Here is a 22360-nt window from a genome sequence, read left to right as displayed (position 1 = left end):
AGGAGACTATGTGTTGGAAAAAATGAGTGAATGCATTAGCCATTTGGAAGATACTGTTTATTTCTAGAAGGAAGAGCCAGTTGTCATATTATTTTGCAGATTTTGCAGTCATTTCCTTGGCAGGTTGCATGGTGCTTTAATCAGCAAGCAGGGTCCGTGTCAGATACATACAGGGTACTTCCTTGTCATGTCAGCCTGGTGCTGACACGATTTATAACCCACAGTCCTCATAAACATGCTGTCTGTTCTGCGCTACTCACCTGTGCATGTGTTTATGTTTTTGAAGGCGGTTTTGATGAAGATAGATGCTTTTCATTACATCCAGTTGGGAACCGTCTACAGGTAAGAGTAAGAGGAGGTAAATTAAATTCACCCAAAGTAACCAAATGGTTTTGGGTTTCAAGACCCACTGACCGCTTAGTGATGCAGAGGGTTTCTGTGTGCGTATTTGTGATTTATTCACTCATTCCTTCAGGAACATTGATTGGCACCTACTGTCATGCCAGGTCTGGAGGGTTTGGCTTATGAGGATGCTCCAAGGAGCTGGGAGTGTAGGTTGGAAGCCACATAAATAAACCAGTGACTGCAGTCCGTAGTGACGAAGGCGATGATGGATGTGTGCTGAGACTATGAAGGGGCACTCTGGGGGACTCTGCGGGAGGAGGGCTCTCCAGAGGTGTCTGTCTGCCAGCTGAGTGAGGGTTCTGGGATACGGGTTTGGGTGGGGAGGGGTGCTGGGGTTAGGCAGCGGGTTCCGGTTCCCACCATGGCAGTTGAGTAGTTTGGATATTAAGACATTCCCCCCTCCTTGCCCCCCATTTATTAGAGTTAATAGAAGTACTTAGTTCAGGCTGAAATCTTTGAAACTGAACATGAAGGATTTTGCCTTTTCTAATTCTTGAATTTGGGGAGGATTTGGGAGTGTCGTTATTGTACCTTAAAAACAGAGGTGTGCATATCTTAGATTCTTCTTTCACAAACTTTTTATTTTTTTTATAATTTTTTTTAATGTTCATTTATTTTTGAGACAGAGATCGAGTGAGTGAGAGCGGGGGAGGGGTAGAGAGAGAAGGAGACACAGAATCGGAAGCAGGCTCCAGGCTCCGAGCTGTCAGCACAGAGCCTGACACGGGGTTTGAACTCATGAACTGTGAGATCATGACCTAAGCCAAAGTCGGACGCTTAACCAACTGAGCCACCCAGGCGCCCCACAAACTCTTTATTAAAGTTAACATTTTTTTTATCCAAGTTAAATATGTTCACAGAGTCAGTGCTGAAAGTGTTGTGGTGGGCAGCAGTCCTGTGTCCCCCCCCCCGCCCTCCAACCCCTTTACACGCTTGATTTTTTTGTTTGTTTGCATTTTTCTTCCAGTAATGTGCTTAGTTTTCATATTTCTGTTTCCTAATTTATTAATTCTGGACATCATCTCTGCCACGGGACAGGACTTGGCGTGCACACACACACACACACGGCTTCTGCAGTCTCGTTTCTAGAGCCTCGTGACGGTCCATGTGTGCCTGTTCCTCCAGTGTTGGTCATTGTTTGCATCGTGACTCTTCAGTCTTATTCCTTCTTAACACCACGTCGTGCACCGTGACTGCTTTCTTCCTTGTACAGCGTGTGCCTTTTCTTAGATTTCATAACAACATCATTCTTTATTTGCTTCGTTTTCCGTAGAGGTGTCCCTGGTTTTTTCTAAATGCCCCATCACAGATATCATCCGTGTGTTTATTTCCCAACAGTTCAAATGTTTTAGATAATCTATCACTTACTTTTTTTTTTTTTTTTTTAATTGACTACCCTTCTCTGATTGCTCATCCTGGAGCTTGCGTTGGCCTCTGTCCCCATTCCCTGGTTCCCGTCCCTTCCTCTCTCTGGTTTACTCCCTCGTTTTGCTGGAGCACATCCTCCAGGAGCTCCCCAGTGCCTCACAGGGCTGAGCCTCTCTGGGGGGGGCTGTGGCGGTTATTCGGTTCCTCTCGTTGGTGTCCCTTGTGGGCCTCTGTTCTCCACTTGCTGTGTCAGGCACTTGCTTTGTGTCTTCCGGTGAACATACTGAAATGTCTTGTCTGCTGATGTTTTTGCTCTCACTTCCCTTGACTTTTGGAGTAGTTTATTCTTTTATTATCGTTTTAATGGTGTTTCAGAGGGGAGAAGAGATGGCGATGCTGATGAGAATAATAGGACTGGTGATAATACACAGCCACTAGCGAACGTGACGTCTGGCTACGGCACAGACACCGTCACCAGGGCTTTATTTCAGTTAACTCAGTTGATCCTCGGAATAACCTTGTGAGGCTTGTACTAGTATTACCACAGAGGTCTTAAGCAACTTGCCCAAGGCCGCACAGAAGTAGGATTCAGACCCAGGGCCTGTGGTCTGGGCTTGTAGGCGTGGCTGGCTCCAGGGGCCAAACTGACCTCTCACAACTCTTTCCATCTTTTGGCTCTCTCCCTCTGGCTTTGCTCCAGGCAGACCCCTCTGTGTGATGCATCCAGCACCCCCCCAACCCCCCGCCCCGCCCCAGGTCAACAGGAGAAGGGGACTCTCTCTTGCCAACAGGTACAGCCGGTCTCGGAGTGCGTGAGGCTGTGCACAGGGTGCATGTGTTCCTTTCCTCTGAGTTCTTTCTTGCTGCTCACCACCAGTTCATGCTGGCCTTCTCCCACGGTATGGTTTTCCTCCCTTGCTGCTTCTTGAAGTCTCACCCATCCTTCCTTCAGTGCGGACTTGCGGGGAGGTCTCACCCTGCCCTCTCAGCCTGACCTGGTCTTTCCTTCCTCTTCTTGGACGATGCCGTCCTGTGGCTCCTGGTTGTCTTGTTTCTTCTTCTGTAGGCAAGTTGTCCACCATGTCAGGGAGTATGGGGCAGAGCCAGACGCCCACCAAGGCGTTTGGAGAAGGAGTGTCCAGGTTTAGGTCCTGGGACGGTCGCTGTGGCCGCAGTGCCGAGGGGATGTGGTGGGCCGAGGGGGCTCTGGGGTCACACTTCCTGAGCGTGGACCCCAGCCCCACTGCTCACATGTGTGTGGCCTTGAGCAAGTTCTTGGCCATCCCAAAGCCTTGGTATCCTCCTCTGTAAGATTGGCATAACTCCACTGCCTGCCTCAGGGTGACTCGTCGTGTAGACCAGAGCATGCTCAGGGCGGCAGAAGCACGCGGAATGCCCTTCCTTTTCCCTTAAAAGGGGTGAGAATGAGCCCATGGCTGGGCAGAGTGCCCCCTCCTCAGCCTCACTCGTTTCTGAGACCTGCTGCGGGTGCCCGGCTCCCACATCAGTTCGACTTTTGTGTTGTGGGCTGTGGGAGTGGATGCCACGGGGCAGAGGAGGAGGCAGACTGGCTGTCCCCACAGTCCCATTTTGTACCCATGATTTAAGTTCTTCATGGGGACCTTGTGAAAGCTGCATTTGCTCTCATCACAGGCACATTTGCTAACACCTCTGTATACTCTTCTGTCTTCTCAGTTATGCCAGGAGGGAGGCGCTATCATTGTTCCCCATTTTGAAAATGGCAGTGAGACCCAAAGAGGTTAAATTCCTTGTCCAGGTGATAGCCCTACTAATTAAGGAAGCTGGGATTTGAACCCCGGACAGACTCGGTCAGATTTGCACTCCTAACCTTTCTATTTCTCGCAGTCACACAGGGCTGTATAAGTAGTTTCCATTTTTTTTTTTTTTTTAAAGTTCGTTTATTTTGAGAGAGGGAGTCAGAGTGAGTGGAAAAGGGGAAGAGAGAGAGGGAGACAGAATCCTAAGAAGGCTCTGCACGGTCAGCTCAGAGCCCGATGCTGGGCTCGAACCCACGAACCGTGAGATCATGAGCTGAAATCAAGAGTCAGACTCTTTACTGACTGAGCCACCCAGGCACCCCCCCCCCCCCACCAAGTAGTTTCTATTTTGATCCTAGCGCTGGTTGAGGTTACATCTAGGTGCAGGTGGTCCCCCAAGCCCCCTCCCTCCCCACCAGCCTGTCGCGGAATTCAGCTGGCTGCAGCTGGCTTTCTCCCTGCTTTCGAGCTGACCTTTGGTTACTTGGGCCTTAAAGATGCAGCTTGTGAGGTTCCATGCCGGTGAGTGTGTCTTAGGGTAGTGCCTAGTTTGGGGGCGGAAGGATGACTCCCCCAGCAGAGTTCTTCCACTTTTTATAGTTTCTTTCTAAGTGTTAGAGCCTTAGGCGTGTGCACGCCTGAGCCCTGATACTTCAGCAGGAGCTCTGCCCCAAGGTCATTGTCCAGACTGATCTGGTGAATGATAAAGTGCAATGTATCAAGTTAACCAAGATCGGGGGCAAAATATTAATGCATCTCCTTGGGTATTTTTGAAAGTTCTATGAGGGTGGAGAACAAAGGGAAAAGGTTGAAATTAGATTCCCATCACAGCTGCATGTCAGCCATCAATTACAGCTTGTATGTGTTGTTGGCCAGGTGATTTTATATGATAAGCAGCCTGTTCATATTAGTAACTAAGACTCTTATTGCATCGTGGACACTCCCACGTGGCACCGCGGAGACTTCCCACCATTCATTCTGTGGTCTCCTCACCACTGGTGTCTGTTTCTCAAGCACCTTCCCGAGAGACGCGGCTGGGGAACAGACATTTTTCTTCACGACACGCTGGAGCAGGCGGTGCCAGTGGGGAAATAGGAGAACGTGAAATCCCCAGTGACGGCACCTGCTCCCAGCGCCGGTGGCCGAGGCAGGGTGAAACCCAGGTCACTCGGACTCCAAAAGTCACCCTTCCCTTTGTGGAGGGGCTGGATTGGTTCACAGATTCTGCTGCGGCTCCTGGAGGCAGGCAGATGGCAGATGTCACCCTGGCTTTTTGTAGATGAGGAAACTGGCCTTTGCTGTCACATAGCACCTGGGGTCATCCCTCTCGGAGGTGGCATCTGGGCTTCCTGCCTTGTGTCATGGGGTTTTTAGTCCGCCCGAGCCTCATGCATGGCTTTTCCCTCCTCAGCACTGACCTTAGGTTAGAGCATCAGAGATCAGGAGGATGATACAGACAAAGCTAGCCTGTCTCTCCCTAATGTAGTAAAAACATAAAAATGGAAACAAAGACCCACCCCAAGGCAAAGGAAGGCCTTGTGCTTTGTTGAGAGAGGCAGCACGACGTAGAGGTTGAGGAGCTTGGGCCTGAGAGCCAGGAAGCCTGGGGTCTGGTCCTGACCCGCCACTTCTTACTTTGGTGACCTTGGCTAAGGTATGTGACCTATCGGGGCCTCAGTTGCCTCTGCTGGGAAATGGGAGGATGATAGTGCTCCCCTCCTAGGATTGCTGAGAAGTAAGTGAATGAGTGTGTGGAATTCACATCTGGCGTCTAGGACGTATTATTTTTCTGTCCTTATTCCAACGGCCTGCTGTTACTAATCGTAGCAGCGTCTCGCCTGTGATTTGTAGCACTTACCGGCGGCACATCTCACCTCCTCGTGACCGCGGTGTCTGGCACCTCAGCTGAAAATCCCAGCAGTTGCCAGAGGTCTGAAAATCGCTGTTCTTGCTGGGTGAGTCTAACTGCACTGCCCGTGATTTTTCCAGAGGCCTCAGCGTTGTCCCCGATGAAGAAGTCATTGAAATGTACGAGGGGTCCCACGTGCCTTTGGAACAGATGAGTGACTTTTATGGAAAGGTAATGAGAGATTATTCATTTAAGGCAGCCTATCTGTTTCCTTCTCGAAACACGGCCTGGTAGATTTGGGGTCTCTGTGTGCTCCTGCGGAACTGATAAGGGCATTTGGGACGTTTTGAGAGACCCTGGATTTGAGGGAGGCTCGTATGTTGGTGTTTCTCTTAGCCCTTTCCTCCCTACCTGCTAGAGGCTCTCTACACTTTCTGTGCACCCGCCCCTGTCTGTCACCCTCCCTCCCAGTGTGTCCCCACTTTCTGATGAAGTCCGTGTACTAGAGGTCACCTGCCCTGAGATCCAAGATAACAGGTCACCCTGTGCTGCAGGGAAGCCTCTGCTTCTCTGACTTCTGTCTCTGAGCTTTTGCTCCAGTCTTGTTAGGTGGGCTTTTGTTTGCATTGTCAAAATGCACTGGAAGATGCCTGGTCAGCTGGTAAACTTAGGGCTACAAATCGCAGGCACTCAGAGAAAGGCTCTTTTTCAGGCTCACATATGGCTGCCCGGAGGTGCTCACATTCAGGAGAGTTACGTGGCTTTTAATGCCGTTCCCCGGGCCATAATCGACTTGCTGGCTTTCCTCTGGGTTTGCTGGGGTAGAGTGAGCTGGAAGTTAGAGTTATCACAGGAGCGTGACATTGGTTAGACTTTTGGGGGGAAATCAGGGCATTTCCTTGGATTTCCCAGTTACGCTTAGAGTAGGATGTCAGCTGTGCTGGGAATGAGAAGATAAAGGTGAAGGCTTCTGCTTTGTTATTGTTAGAATTACCCTTTTCTTGGGGAGAGGGATCCAGATGTTGATGACCTCCCTCAGGTAAGTCTCCGCTTCTGAAGTTCTCCTCCCTGCCTGCAGAGTTCTCACGGAAACACCATGAAGCAGTTCATGGACATCTTCTCCCTGCCGGAGATGTCGCTCCTGTCCTGTGTCAACGAGTACTTTCTCAAGAACAACATTGACTATGAGCCTGTCCATCTGTACAAAGACGTCAAGGTGAGAGGCGGTGATGCCACGACTCTCCACGCATTTTAGCAAAGGGACAGAATCATTAGCCTCCTTTGGCTAGGTGTTTGAAACAGTCCTTCGTCTGGGATCTCTTTTATTTACGGTTTTACCTTGAAAATTGTTAAGAAAGATGTTACACCAGAACACTTGGAAATCAGTCTAATTTCGTGTTAAAAGAAGAGGGTACTCATACTGTTATCTGGATTTCTAATTCTTTCCGACCAAAAGCCAGGGCCCATGCATCTGGTCAGAGGGGCTGGTGGTGGCTGAGGTCCAGCCGGCCCACCTCACCCCTGCGACCCAGCTCACCCCTGCGCCTGCCTGTGGAGAGGGTGACGTCACACTAAGGCTGCAGCCCTCTTGTCCCCAGAGGTTCCATGGAGGCCTTCCCAGGCCCTGTAAAAGCTGTGCAGAAACCCAGTGGGGGAGGTTTATAGACAGCTATGAAACTTACACACATACAAATGCACATCATTTATGTAACTTCACATTTATATATTTTCATTTATATTCACAAACGTGTGTTTATATGTATTCTTTAAGCTGTCTGAACTTTGTTCAGTACTTAAAAACATGTTCATGTATTACTTAATAATACGTATTTCAAATATATATAGTAAATATATGCATATATATTCATATATGTAGTATATATTGTGTATTACATTTTTTTTCATGTTTATCTGAGAGAGGGAGATGGAGCAGGGGAGGGGCAGAGAGAGAGGGAGAGAGAAAATCCCAAGCAGCACAGAGCCCGATGCAGGGCTGGATCTCATGAACAGTGAGATCATGACCTGAGCCAAAGTCTGGAGTTGGATTCTTAATTGAGCTACCCAGGTGCCCCTAAGTACTTATAGTTAAAAGATCTATACTTATGTACTATAATGCTTTTATGCCTACATGCTTATGACTGATTTTAAATTTTGGCCATCTAAAATCACGGGTTTTAGGAAGATGAAGGATGAAGTCTAGCTTCTCAATGTTAGTCTGGTATTATTTGAACTAATGTTAAATATTTAGTTTCTGTTCTCCTTTTGGTGCCCTGAAATACTTTAAGAATCACTTGTGAAAAAAAAGACGAAGAAGAATCACTTTCAGTTATATAACCCTTTGCAGGCATGAGGAGAGATGTTTATGCACCAACAGCGAACACTTACATATATTCCAGGCACTGTTTTTCTGAGTGCTTTATGCATATTAAGTAATTAAATCCTCACAATAATGCCTGGAGGTAGGTACTATTTTTACCCTCATTCTACAGTTAAATTGAGGCACAGAGAGGTTGAGTAACTTGCCCAAAGTCATGCAGCTCGTAAGTCAGGCCAGGTAAGTTTGGCTCCGGCTTGCTCTTAACCCCTGCCTTCTGTTGATGTGAAGTTGAACAAGCCTGTGCTAGAAGGTGATCGGGGTTGAGTTTATAGTCCAGAGGTGCTCACTCTTGACAGAAGTCTACCGGCTTTCTAAGGCTTATGGCCCCGTTTTGCCTGCAGCCCAGTCACTGGCCACACCCTCCAGTAAGTGTCCATGTGCCTCCAGGCGTGCCGCCTAGGTAGCAGACCTGCTTAGTGCCCCCTGAGAGGAGGGCTGTGCTCTGATAGCTGCAGGCCATCAGGCTGCCACACCCGGGGGCGCGTGGGGGCGGTGAGCGGCTTCCTCTTGATGGTGTTTACTGGCTGGGTTGCCATCTCCCTGACGATCCCCCGCCTCACTGAACTGAAGGTCCTGCCATTGGTCTCGACCTCTTTCTCTAGATGATAGAACCTGCCCTTGGGGTCCAGGGAGGGGTGCAGAGACGAAACAGCAAGGATTCCCTTTCCGCAGATGCCCTGGGACCGTTTCTGCGTGATCCTGCATAGACGTTGCCATGTATCACGTGGGCTTTGTTCAGAGTTGTTCGCACAAGTTACCTCCTCCCAGGGGCCCTTTTGAAAACTGCATTGGAACCTGCCACTGTCGCCATGGAAACCTAAGTTTCCCCCGAGGGGCCGCCTGTGCCAGATGGACCAGAATTTCGATTTCATTTGGTGCTTGCATCACCAGGCTTCCAAAGGCGGACATCGTCCCGAATGCTGTCTCGCTTGTCCTGTTACTCAGGCGACCTCACTTATGGTTTCACTCACTAAAAACCTCTCTTTGGACAGGATTCAATTCGAGACGTGCACATCAAAGGAATCATGTACCGAGCAATCGAAGCAGATATCGGTATGTAGCCTCATGGTGAAGACAGCCTTCCCCCTGCCAGGCCACGGCGCAGGCATTTTGCCTTCATTCCCGGGGCCGAGCAGGGGCCGTAGGGCCCTTTCGAGCGCAGCGTGCGGACCTGGCTTCCTCGCGGTTCAGATGTCTCCCTCCCCTTTGTCTCAGAACTTGGCGTAACAGTGACTCAAAAACAGGGGAGCGGGCGGCTGTAGGCACTTCGTGTTTTCACTCAGACCCAGGCAGGAGGCAGGGGCTTGGTCCCCGATGGACCCGGTACTGGTGGGGCCACCCTGCCTTAAGACTTTTCTGCCCCCGGTGCCCTGGACAGTGCCGGGCCCCTGGGCCCCTTTTGGTAACCACCTGCAACCTGACGGACTTCACGCTGAGTCCGTGTGTACTTTTCTCTTGCTTGCAGAAAAGTACATCTGCTACGCCGAGCAGACCCGCGCAGTGCTGGCCAAACTGGCTGATCATGGCAAGAAGATGTTTCTCATCACCAACAGCCCCAGTAGTTTTGTGTAAGTTGTTGTGGGTGACCTTGCTGGCTCCAGCTCACGCCCTGTATTCCCACTTATCTGAACAGTTGGAAATTGGAAAGAAAAAGTTGCAAAAGTGGTTAATCCCTCTCTTGTGAGACTCACCTGGCTGACGTGTCGTTCCAGGGACAAAGGGATGAGGTATATTGTCGGAAAAGACTGGAGGGACCTGTTTGATGTGGTCATCGTTCAGGCTGAGAAGCCAAACTTCTTTAACGATAAGCGGAGGTGAGTGTCTTTCCGGGAGAGCTAGATTTTAGTCCTTTGCTGCCGTGAATACTTACGTAGTGCGACTTGGTAAAATCTAGTTGGAAAATCAGAAGCATCTGACATTATAGCTTTTGATTTTTAACCTTCTAGCAAGTAATTGCATGGAGGGTGAGATTAGTGCATAGCCGACAGCTTGAGACTGTTCTCACTTCAACCTGAGTCCAATGAGTCAGGCTTTAAGAAAACTACTGAGGGACACCTGGGTGGCTCAGTTGGTTAAGTGTCCGACTTCAGCTCAGGTCATGATCTCCCAGTTTGTGAGTTCAAGCCCTGCATCGGGATCTGTGCTGACAGCTCAGAGCCTGGAGCCTGCCTCAGATTCTGTGTCTCCCTCTCGCTCTATGCCCCTCTCCTGCCTGCGCTCTCTCTGTCTCTCTCAAAAATAAAATAAAAACATAAAAGAGAAAATTAAAAAAAAACAACTACTGACAGCAGTGAAAAGCCATACGTAGTGTTAACATCGTAAGTTAGACTTCTTGATGCAGGTACATTGTGAAGCATAACAAGACAGCAGCCACAGCAAAACTGCCTGGTGGGTATTTTTCTCCGTACAGCTCTAAGTGGTGCATTTAAAATTCCAGTTGGATTCTGCAGAACTCTGCAGAAGTTCTGTGTCAAGTGGAGTACCTCTCTACCAAGACTTATGTGGTGTGTTCCTGTCATGGGAAACAGAGGGGCGGGAAGTCGTGGGTTCTGACGGTGACTCCGGTGTGCTCTTGGCATTAATAGGTGCGGATCAGGGCTCCTGAAATGCCTTTAATGTGTGGAACCGACCTCTTCACCAAGAGTCGTCCCCCCAGATATCAATAGTGTTGACAGTTACTGCACTGGGGTTATAAGAATAATCTGCACTTTGTATAAAGAAGCACTTTAACCCACATTTTTCTGTTCCGCGATTGGTGACCAGGCAGTCTTTCCCTCTCTGCCAGGTGATTTGACGTATCATAATGCAGTGCTCCATAGTTCATGTTGAATAGATTAAATTTCTCTTGGGACACTAAATTCCCATTTTCCAAGTGTCATAGTGATTCCTGAAGGAAGAGGCAGACCCAAGAGCCATGTGCAGAGACTGAGAATTCAAGGGAATGAAGGAAAAACTTAAGAGTGTTGATCAAAAACAGCTATACGTTGGCTGGCTGCTTTCTCACTGAGAAAACGCTCTCCCGAACTTTCTTATTAGATCCCAGGGTGTGATCAGGACAAGGGCCTCATCTCCCCCTTCACCAAGGACACCCTCTCCTTGTTACACTTATACACATGGCAGAGTGCTGTCTTAGACTATTTCCTGGGGGGGGGGGTGGTGGGTGGGCAGCACAGCTCTCCCTGCCCACCCCCCCACACCCATTTATTTTGCCTTTGTTCTGCACGTCTGCAACACCTCTGTTCCTCCCATTTTATTTATAATGATGGTCAGAGACAACCTGAAGGAACATCCATAGGAGGAGATATTATACAGCCATGAGAAATGATGTGTTTAGGAAAAAAAGCAGCATGTATGTTTTATGATCATAAAATGCAGCGTACGAAAAATATGTAATCACATGGGAAATTGCTCACAGTATTAGAGGAGAAAAAGATACCGATCAGGATATATGGTGATCCTCATTTATATTCATAAAAAAGAGAAGGGTAACAGATGTTATCTTTATAGATTGAAAGACACCTACTGAAATGTTAGGTGTTTATAGCCGGGTGCTGGGATTATGGGCCATTTTCCTCTTCCTCATCGTATTCTGCATTTTCCAGATTTTTTGCACTCAGTTTAAATGTTTTTCTAATCAGAAAAACAAGCCAAATAAATGTTACCTTAAAAAAAGGCAAACAGGGGTGCCTGGGTGGCTCAGTTGGTTGGGCGTCCGACTTCGGCTCAGGTCATGTTCTCACGGTTCGTGGTTCAAGCCCTGTGTTGGGCTCTGTGCTGTCAGCTCAGAGCCTGGAACCTGCTTCAGATTCTGTGTCTCCCTCTCTCTGGCCCTCTCCCGCCACCCCCCCCCCCCCGCCTCCCCACACTCTGTCTCACTCTCTTTCTCAAAAATAAACATTAAAAACAAAATAATAAAAAAAAGGCAAATAGACCCTGCATACATTCTTTTTTCTTTTTAACTTTAAAGATATAATTGGCTTTATTGATCGATTCATGAATCAGGCTTCATCCCATCTAAGTAGAGGGAGCTCACTGAAGGCTTTATTCTTATTCCCATTTTGCATCGTAAAATGATATGCCTCATCCTCAAATTTGTTTTTTATGTAGAGTGGCTGAATTTCAAGTGCCAAGCTCGACACACGTACTGAGGCAACATTTCCAGAAGCGTGTTTTTGCGAAGCAGATTTTCTGTGTGATCAAATGCATTTAGGAAATCTGGGTTAAAGAAAGTTTCTGTACTGGGTGGGCTTTTCAGAGTCATGGATGACTTGTTAAGACGGCCATAAGTAGTGCCTTGTGTTTTGCAAATTTATTTGACCCTGGAGTTCTTTCCTCTGTAAATACGTTTGGATACCGGGGTCTGCACTGGATGTGGGCACTGAACCAGGGAGTGTGGAGGTGGAGTTTGGGTGCCCAGGCTTTTCGAGGTCTGTGCAGCCCCTTTCTGTTCTCAGTGAGTAACTGTGTCGTGTTTCATAAGCAGATTCCCACAGATCATGTTTCCTGTTTCTGTTGTCAGACCTTTCCGAAAGGTGAACGAGAAAGGTGTCTTACTCTGGGATAAGATCCACAAGTTGCAGAAAGGCCAGATTTACAAGCAGGTACCTCATGACCGATTTTTCCTTTTTGTTCCTTTGCTTTGTGGTCAGTTATAAAATGCTAACAGCCAACATTTGTTGAGTCTTACTGTGTGCCGGGTGTAGTTCTGAGAGTTCTGCTTGAATTGATGCTTTAAACTTAAAGCAAAATTTAAACTTAAGTCAATGTATTTTCGGTGTGCTGTATCCAGCTTAACTCAGAATTGAGCAGTCTTTGAAAACAAAATTTAAAGCATTACTTTCATAGTCTGTACAATTTAAGATGCTAAAAGTAAACCTTGGGTTTTTCACTTCAAGAAGCTTTGAGTCACGTGGTGGAGGACTCACCTAAATTAGTAATGGTTTCCCGATGAGCTGTGTTTTGTGTAGTTTTGATATATTTTGGTATCAGTAAAGCTCTCAAATGTTTGAATAAAGGATTGAATTTCTGACCCTGATTGTGTTAGTGAGTTTGCTTCATCTCATCCTTTAAAACGTTTTATTTCTGTAATATTTATAAAACACATGAAATTATAGAATAGTACTACCACATAGTTGTGGTTAAAAAACCACAAACAAACCCTGATACGTTCCTGGTGGGTCTACAACACAAGGCCGGGTTTGCCGGTAAGTGTATTTTCTTGCCGTGGAAGATTTGCTTGGATACAGCCATTCCAATTCTAGGAAGTTAGACCAAGAAAAGTATTAACATGTAGCTAAAAATTTGCTACAAGAATGTTGATCATGACTTACAAAATAGGTAACAAGTGTCCAACATCAGGGAATTGGTAAAAGGAATCACAGTACTTCTCAGCTACTGAAATGGTAGATTAATACTTACTGACATGGTCACAGAGTGTTCAGCGTAAAAAGATCGTTACAAAGAGGTATATACAATACGGATCATTTTTGGAACATACATTTGACTTAGAACAAAGGTCTGAGAGATTTCACACAAAGGTGTTTTTATCTTTATATTTTGATACTTTAAATAAATTATAAAAGCAAATAAAGATATTTTGGGCTACAGGTTATACAGGTGACACAGGTTTCTATCTCACATGATATCTGTGTTTTTCTTTTCTTTTTTAAAATATCTCTGTTTTTCTATTCTTGCAGGGCAATTTATATGAATTTTTGAAGCTTACTGGGTGGAGAGGATCCAAAGTGTTGTATTTTGGCGACCACATATACAGTGACCTGGCGGTGAGTCCTTTTTTTCCATTTCTTTGTTGGGGGACAGATGTGTTAGTCCCACTTACTGAGGAATTTCTCTTTTGTTTAAACCACTTTTATGCTTTCAGGTCACATATTTTTTTTGTGTCTCATTTTTTGTAGAATAGAACGGATCATAGTTATAAAAAATCATTTTTTTAAATGGTAGAGAAATTAGCAATTCACTCAGAATTTATCAGAAAAATCCATTTAAATAATGGTAAGAAATAAATGTAAGCGTTCTTTTTTTTTTTTTTTTTATGAAATATCAGAAGCATCCATGTGCAACAGAAGAGTCTGTAAACTTAGTTGGAGCTCCTGCAATTCCAAAAACTGGCATTTCCAGGAAACAGCTATTATAAGAAAGTGAGGCTTTTCATGCCCATTGGAATGACTAGAGTGGTGTCTCAGGACTTGAATTACGATTTAATCTATAATTAGAACGAGGCTGAATCAGTCACATTTCCTTCCGTGCCCCGCTCCTGGTGCAGGGGATTTCTGTTTGTTAAATGGGCCCAGGCTAGTTGCACCATGCACGTTTTGCAAAGTCTGAGTGATGCTCAGTGTGCGCCGAGTCACCAGAGCAGGGTCGTGGCTGGCGATCAAACTCGATTGGTATTTCTGAGCATTTTGACCCACATGACTGTGGTCTCGTGTTTGTGTCCCTCTTGCGTCTGACGCCTGTCTTCGGAGCGGTGAGGTGTAACGGGCTGCACGGTAGGCACCCCTGGGAGGCATTTTCAGAGCACACGTGCTATCGTCCGAGGTCTGTGGACTCAGACTTCAGACTGCCTGGTGGTGGAGGAGGTGGGGGGGGGGTGTGATTCCAGCGCCTGTGTGCAGAGACCCTCGTCCCAGGCCATTTCAGCACGCACCCTGCATAATTGAGTCTGTCCACCGACCGGGCTGAGGTCTGGCGGAAGGACTCATGGACTCAGAACTGCAAGACAGGTTTTCACCCCAGCTCTGCTGTTTCTAGCTGGATGAGCTTGCACACGTCCTCCAAGCCCCCGCGTCCTTATTTGTGAGCAGAGTTAAATCAGGGACTGCATACAGAAGTGCTTATTAGTGACACAGAAATATAGAGTGCTGCTGTCAGGGTGTCCGTACTACCAGAAGGTTTGGCCAAGTGACATGGCCTCTTGAGAACCAGTGTCTTTGGGCCTTGATGAGATAACTCTGTGCTGCCCTTGAGGAGTGCGGGTGCATGGCCCTGTGAAGGGACACACACGTACAGGTCTTAGCCTTCTGAGAGGCACTCACAAGGCAATGGTTTCCTCAGGCGTGGCCCCTGTGACATCAGCATCACATGGGAACTTGTTGGAAATGCGATTTCTCAGGCCTCACATCAGACCTACTGAGTCAGAAACTCTGGTGGGGCTCAGCTGTCTGTGTCTAGCTTTTCATGGTAAAATTTGATATCAGGGTAATGTTGACCTCAGAATAAGTTAGGATGTGTTCCTTCCTCTTCAGTTTTTAGAAGCGTTTTAGAAGGATTGGTGTTAATCCCTTTTTAAATGTTTGGTAGAATTCACCAGTGAAACTGTCTGTCTGGTCTTGGGCTTTTCATTGTTGGAAGGGTTTTGATTACAGATCAGTCTCTTTACTAGTCAAGAGGTCTTTTCAGATTTCCTATTTCTTCATGATTCAGTCTTGGTAGCTTGTTTGCTTCTGGCAATTTGTCGATTTCCACCAGGTTATTCAAGTCGTTCTATACTAAGTTTACAGCTTTTACAATTGTTCTTATTTCTCTAGAGTTGGTAGTAACTGCTTAAATTGTTGATTTTAGTAATTTGAGTCTTCTGGTTTTTGTTTGTTTTTAGTCAAGATAAGTTTGTCAATTTTGTTGATCTTTTTGAAGAACCAACTCTTGGTTTCATTTATTTTTTTTTATATTGTCTTTCTATTCTTTTTCTTTTTTTTTCCTGTTTAAAAAAAATTTTTTTTAAGTGTTTATTTATTCTTGAGAGAGAGAAAGAGAGAGAGAGCGTGTGCAGAGTAGGGGCAGAGAGAAAAGGAGACATGGAATCTGAAGTAGGCTCCAGGCTCTGAGCTGTCAGCACAGAGGCCGATGTGGGGCTCGAACTCATGAGTAGTGAGATCATGACCTGAGTTGAAGTCAGACACTTAACCAACTGAGCCAGTCAGGCGCCCCCTTTTTTCCCCCTGTTTTAATCTTTGCTATAATCTTTTTATTTCCTTGGTTCTGCTAGCTTTCAGTTCAGTTTGTTCTTTTTCTAGTTCTTATGGTGTCAAATTTGGCTGTTAATTTGAGACCTTTCTTTTTTTCTGATGTAAATTTGTATGGCTATGAATTTCCCTCTTAACACTGCACTTGCTGCATCACATAAGTTTTGATGTGTCGTGTGTGCATTTGCATTTACATTTGTCATAAGATATTTTCTCATTTCCCTCGTGATTTCTTCTTTGACTCATTGGTTGTTTCAGAGGGTGAACTTCTATGTTTTTCCTTCTGTTGTTGGTTTCTAGCTTCATTCTGTGTGATCAGAAAAGATGCTTTGTGTGATTTCAAAATGTATTTCGACTTGTTGTAGGGTCTAACATAAGGTCTGTCCTGGAGGCTGTTTCATGTGCACTATGAGAAAAATGTGCATTCTGCTCTTGTTGGGTGGCATGTTCTGCGTCTGCCTGGTAGGTCTTTTTAATCTTTTCACTTCCAACCTATGTGTGTCCTTAGGTCTAAAATGAGTCTCTCGGAGGGACACCTGGCTGGCTTAGTGGGCTCTGCGACTCTTGATCTCAGGGTTGTAGATTTGAACCCCATGCTGCGTATGGAGATCACTTAAAAATACGATCTTTAAAAAAAAATATGGAGTGCCTGGGTGACTCAGCCAGTTAAGCATCTGACTCTTGATTTCAGTTCAGGTCTTGATCTCATGGTTTGTGGGTTCAAGCCCTGCATTGGGCTCTGTGCTGACAGAACAGAGCCTGCTTGGGATTCTCTGTCTCCCTCTCTCTCTGCCCCTTTCCCATTCATGCTTGATCGCATGCATGCGGGCTCTCTTTCAAAATAATTAAAGTTAAAAAATTTTTTAAAAAAATGAGTCTCTTGGAGACAGCATATAGTTGGATCTCATGCCAGAATTTGAAAACCGCTGTTATAAAGTGATGAGATCAATTCATTACCTAAAATGTCAGAAATTATGTGGGCAATGAACATTACCCTTCAAGGGAGTCACCTTGTGAATGTAGGTACTTCTAACGTTGCTGCTGGTTTTCAAAACACATTTGGGTGCCCCTTTTGGGATAGATTTGAGAACCAGGTTGAGGCACAGAAGAAAATTAGTTTTATTATTATTAACGTATTATCATGTGCTTTAGTCTTAGGAATGTTCCAGATGACTTTTTACCTATTTCCAGAAGTAAAAGCTACCTTCAAAAGTTTGCCACCGTTGGCATTATTTAAAAGGTTGTGCCAGGGTCACCTGGGTGGCTCAGTTGGTTCAGCGTCCGACTTCGGCTCAGATCATGATCTCGAGGTTCGTGGGTTCGAGTCCCACGTCGGGCTTTGTGCTGACAGCTCAGAGCCTGGAGGCTGCTTCAGATTCTGTGTCTCCCTCTCTCTCTCTGCCCCTCCCCCACTCATGCTCTATTTCTTTCTCTTAAAAATAAACATTAAAAAAAATTAAAAAACAAAAAACAAAGGTGCCGTAGGTTTCCATGTATTCGAGGAGAAGGAGAAACATTGAAAGGTTTGAGGAAATTCAGTAGGTGAAGAGGCTGGTCATCCTTAGGACTTACAGAGTGGTGAATAGCCAACTAACTTTTAAAATTGCAAACCTGAGGGGCGCCTGGGTGGCTCAGTCGGTTAAGCGTCCGACTTCGGCTCAGGTCATGATCTCACGGTTCGTGGGTTCGAGCCCCGCGTCGGGCTCTGTGCCGACAGCTCAGAGCCTGGAGCCTGTTTCGGATTCTGTGTCTCCTTCTCTCTGTGACCCTCCCCCGTTCATGCTCTGTCTCTTTCTGTCTCAAAAATAAATAAACGTTAAAAAAAAAAAAGTTTAAAAAAAAAATTGCAAACCTGATACCACTTTACTCCCTAAAACCTCAAAGCTTTCCTTTCTTCTTCAGAGTAAAAGCCTGATTTCCTCCTGTTTCCTACAAGGCCCTGCTTGATCTGTCCTCCAGCCTACCTCTCTGAAGGCATGACCTACCTCAGCCCTCTCTCCTACTCTGCCTTAGGCTCCTTGTCTTGCCATTCCTTAACAGTTCTACCTCTACCCCCACCCCCAGCATGTTCCTGCCCCAGGGCCTTTGCACTTGCTGTGCCCCCCCCCCCCCTTTGAATTTTTCTCCTCCCACATATTTGCATACTTTTTCTCCTTCCCTTGGGATCTCTGCTCAAAGGTCCCTTTATTGGCTTGGTATTCCTAACCACTTTGTATATATACCATGGTAACTTTCTTCCTTCTTATTCTGCTTAATTGTTGATCATTGTCTTTATCACCACCTGCTTTTATGTATTACTTGCTAATTTTTTGTCTGTATTTCCCATGAGGGCAGGGTTTTGTCTGTTTTTGTCATGTTTTATCCTCAGTATCTAGAATAGGTCCTAGCAGTTGTGAGGATTGGATACATATTTGCCAAATGAGGGAATGAATGACCATTTAGTATGGTTGATTATAGATCTAAGATCTTCCAGGATATGGCTGACGTCAGATATTCTGGCTTATTGTCAAATCATGAGATTACTGTATTTGGAATGAAAAATTTGACCATGTATGTGTGTGTTGTAGGATCATTCCGAGTCTGAGATTCTAGGATTCCCCCTAACCCACAAGGCCTGACACACAGTGGGTGATCCCCAGTGGTCTGTGGATGAATTCAACAGTCAGCATTTCGGTTGAGCCTCATTCTGCCCCTGACCTAATTGTTGTTTTACAGACCACAGTTAATGATCGGAGACCCTGTGTCTCTGCAGGGGCTGTGATTCACAGCAATTATTCCCAAAACAGAAACTTTCTTTGGGTGTAATGGTCAGAGCCTGGGGCTGACTTGGTTTTAATTAAATGTAATTCATTGAATTTGGCTTGGTTAATAACTAACCATTACAATAGAAGAGTAGTTCAGTGAACACCTGTTGCATCTGGGAAAAGGTAATGAAATGGTTTAAATTCTGTTGAGACGAGCTGACTTTTTTGTGATCTTTGCGATTAGGATTTGACCCTGAAGCATGGCTGGCGAACAGGTGCGATTATCCCGGAGTTAAGATCTGAGCTCAAAATCATGAACACGGAGCAGTACATTCAAACCATGACTTGGCTGCAGACCCTGACCGGGTTATTGGAGCAGATGCAGGTTTGCGATTTTTTTTTTCTCTCTCTCCTACTTTTTCCGTAAGTCTGAAGTTAGTCCATAAATCAGAGTTATTTCAGATATTTATTCATGGTTACATGAGGTGTAAGTCACCCTGCAGAATAACTCCTGGGTTGTTTTGCCCCTAAGAGAGTTTTGCCAATTTCCCTAAAGAGAACTTTAAAAATGCCTTACGCATTCATTTGGAGAAAGAGCTTTATGGGGCCATGTAAACACAGGTGTCTCTGTAGAGTCCTCCTTCAGTGGAAATCCAAGTGTCCTCGCTTCCCCACTAAAGTTCTGTTGGGAGAGGTCCCGTGGGATTGTGGGATTCGAGAATTTCTGCTAATGTTTGGGTCTAGTCCTGTTTCTGCCTTTAGCCTGCTGTGGACTTCTCAGTTCTGGGCCTCAGTTTCCCCATCTGTAACATGAAGGGTCCTGTGGAATGAATACATCAGGCTAGGCACCACAGCTGACTGGAGAGAGTCTCAGAGCAAAAGTTAAGGTCCCCGCATGCCGCCCCCATTTGGTTTTGAAGATAATACCTACAATTGGCTGGCTGGCTGGCGTTCAGTGGCCATTTTTTGCTTGTATTTTGCAAGCATTTGTATTTTGCATTTTTTGCTTTTGCATGTAAGCTATATAGCCAGGTTTGGACAGTTAGTGAGGAATGTTGTTTTCGGCGGTTTTCTGACCTGCTGCTGGGGACCCACTCCCAGTCTCCTGAAACGCCTCGCTTCCCGCTTGGTTCAGCCAGCTTATCCCGCAGCCGTCTCGGCACGCGTGCTGACTCTCTTAGGACAAGGAGCGTGGGTGCCCGCTCTCCTGGCTGACGCACCTGCAGCCTCTGGCCACGGCCTGTTGCCCGCAGCCTGCCAGCCCACTGTGGAAACGGGCAGGGAACCGCCTCGCCAGCCAGCTGGCAGCCTGTGTGGCGGCAGCTGGCGGTGAGCTCAGGAGGAGCCACGAGGGCCGGTGGCTCCAGGGCGCACATAGTCCAGAGCGTGTGTCCTCGCACGTCCCGGGCCTTGTTTCCGTTGTGCTCTGGCTCCACCTGTTCTTGGCTCGTCTGTGGTGAGGACTCGTTCTGTTTCCCGTGCTATGCTTGTCCCTGAGATGCTTTTCCAAAAATAAAAGCCATCGATTCTGGGTTAATGTGGCTTCAAGTCTGTGCATAGGTCACACGGTAATAATAGTTTACGTTTCGTATGTCAGACGTCGTGCTGAGTGCTTGCTCTGCACACATTGTTCATTAACACCCCCAGCTGCCCTGTGCGGGTGGGTCTGCTTTTTCCACTTCAGAGTAAGGGCACTGGGTGTTTGACAGGTTAGGGCAACACATCTGAGGTCGTAAGATGGCAGAGCAAGGACTTGAACTCAGGCTTGCGTGATGCTCAAGTCCGTGCCTTTGAGCACGACGTGAACGTGCTTCCCTGCTCTTTGGTTTAGAGGTCTCAGGTGTGGCAAAGACTGTTTACCTCAGGCGCAGTCCCTCGGTGATAGTGGCAGCTGGGCAGACACACAGACACAATCTGCACATGGGTAGTGTCACCGCATTTTAGCTTTGAGGGCAATTGTTTTGTTTTCTGCTCTCTGACCTATATAAAAAGTTTGATGATTAAGGAATGTGTATTTAAATTTTTTTTTAATGTTTATTTATTTTTGAGAGAGAGAGAATGTGAGTAGGGGAGGGGCAGAGAGAATGGGAGACACTGAGCTGTCAGCACAGAGCCCGACATGGGGCTTGAACTCAGAAACCGTGAGATCATGACCTGAGCTGAAGTCGGATGCTTAACCAACTGAGCCACGCAGGCGCCCCTAAGGAATGTGTGTTTTAGAGAATGGAAGTGCTGAAAATATTCTGTGACCTTAGAAACATATAAGGTATAAGGTTGAGGGAGGAAGAAAAGGGAATTACCATTTACATTGCCGACCCCATTTTATAGGAGGGGAATTTGAGGCTGAAAGATAAGTAACTTGTCCTGAATTCCAAAGTTAGTGAATAGCAGAACCAAGCTATATAGGAATGTTCTAGAAACCACGTTCTAGAACTACGTTCTAGACACTATGCTCTAGATACCATGTTCTAGATACCATATTCTAGACAGTGTTCTAGATGCTAAGGGCTTTATGTTCGTTTCTTTCTCGAAACCACTCTTTGAAGTAGGCACTAACACCCCCATTTTATACATGAAGAAGCCAAGGCACAGAAGAGAAAATAACTTGCTGAAGGGGTTTGGGGGGGGGGGGTGTTGCTGGGACATAGCCTCAGGCAGTCTGGCTCTAGAGTCTTAACCTCGAACTGTCGCCTCAGGCTCCGGCACTTTTGACAGCTTTCTGTCGGGTTACACCCACTGGGATATAGAGAGATACGGCAGGTAATTAAAAAAAAAATCCAAATGAACGTCATTTCTCACTGTTCTTCCTGTTCCCTTTCCACCCTGCCTGCTGCCCCCATGTTCACCTGAAAAGCTAAATTATTCCAGTGATCCTGGGTCACATGTTTCTGGAAACTCCCCCGTGGGGGTTATTTTCAGAGACGTAGCACATTATTTGGACTATTTCCTGAAGAGAAAAATTTGTCCTCTGAGGCCGGGTTTGCTTTTTTTATTCGTGGAGCCAGCAGAGTGTGTCATTCGGAGCCAAGTCTGATGAATTAAATACAAGAGTATGATTTTGGTTTTAAGAAAGTGGCCGTAAGGAATGAAGAGGGTTTTGTTAGCCAGCCTTGAAGCGCAGCCCGGGATGGTGGGTTCATGGCGGCGGTGCTGGCCGATGGTGGTGCAGAGTCTTCCCAGGTTATCACGTCACGACCACGTTTAGCTCAGGGGCCGGCAGACTTCCGCAAAGGGCCAGGTCAGTCGGTATGGTGGGCTGTGTGGGCCAAGCATTCTGTCACAGCTACTCAGTTGTGCTTACGGCACAGAAGCAGCCACGGGCAACGCCTGTGGTGGTGTCCCCGTGACGTTGGTGGACGCTGAGATTTGAATTTCATGTCATTTTCATGCACGGTAACGTTGTTCTTCTCTTGATTCCTCACATCCCCGACCATTTAGAAAGGAACTTTTTCTTAAGCTCAGAAGCCGATAGAAAAAAGTGGTGGTGGGCCGGATTTGTCCTCCTCTGGTAGAGGCCGTAGGGCTGGCGAGGTCGCAGTACCCCGCTCACACTGGGTGGGAGGACTGGTGCAGCAGACGCAGTCTAGATTGATTTCAAGTCTGCAGGGCCTGCCCTGGGATGGGGGCCCACCTGCAGGGCAAGAGTGGAGAGAATTCACATGCCCTGTGGCAGCTAGTGTGGAAAAAGAGAGTGTGGGTGGGTTAACTTCGGTAATCCCCTCACCAGAGAGTTCTCCCCTCCTGCCTGAATGGGCGGAGTAAGGGACCCTCCTGCGTAGGCAAGGACGTAGGTGCTAGTTTAGGGGCTGAGATGGGTGTGTGGGCAAAGGTGGGGGTGGGGGTTCCCTCTCAGATTG

At 46.7% G+C, this 22360-nt stretch overlaps 1 protein-coding gene across 1 annotated transcript in view; it reads left to right on the top strand.

Moving 5' to 3' along the window:
* NT5DC3 (5'-nucleotidase domain containing 3) overlaps positions 1–22360 on the top strand; it is a 61130-nt gene that overhangs the window by 31514 nt on the left and 7256 nt on the right. The window contains exons 4-12 of the mRNA XM_042993053.1: positions 287–342; positions 5541–5631; positions 6479–6616; positions 8770–8830; positions 9243–9345; positions 9490–9591; positions 12297–12378; positions 13474–13560; positions 18748–18888. Of these exons, the coding sequence (XP_042848987.1) occupies positions 287–342; positions 5541–5631; positions 6479–6616; positions 8770–8830; positions 9243–9345; positions 9490–9591; positions 12297–12378; positions 13474–13560; positions 18748–18888 (861 nt within the window). The remainder of the gene's footprint in view (positions 1–286; positions 343–5540; positions 5632–6478; positions 6617–8769; positions 8831–9242; positions 9346–9489; positions 9592–12296; positions 12379–13473; positions 13561–18747; positions 18889–22360) is intronic.

This window comes from Panthera tigris, chromosome B4 (assembly GCF_018350195.1).
Source record: "Panthera tigris isolate Pti1 chromosome B4, P.tigris_Pti1_mat1.1, whole genome shotgun sequence".
Taxonomy (NCBI): Eukaryota; Metazoa; Chordata; class Mammalia; order Carnivora; family Felidae; genus Panthera; species Panthera tigris.
Note: the sequence above shows the minus strand (reverse complement) of the source record. Positions and strands in the feature narration are given on the sequence as shown.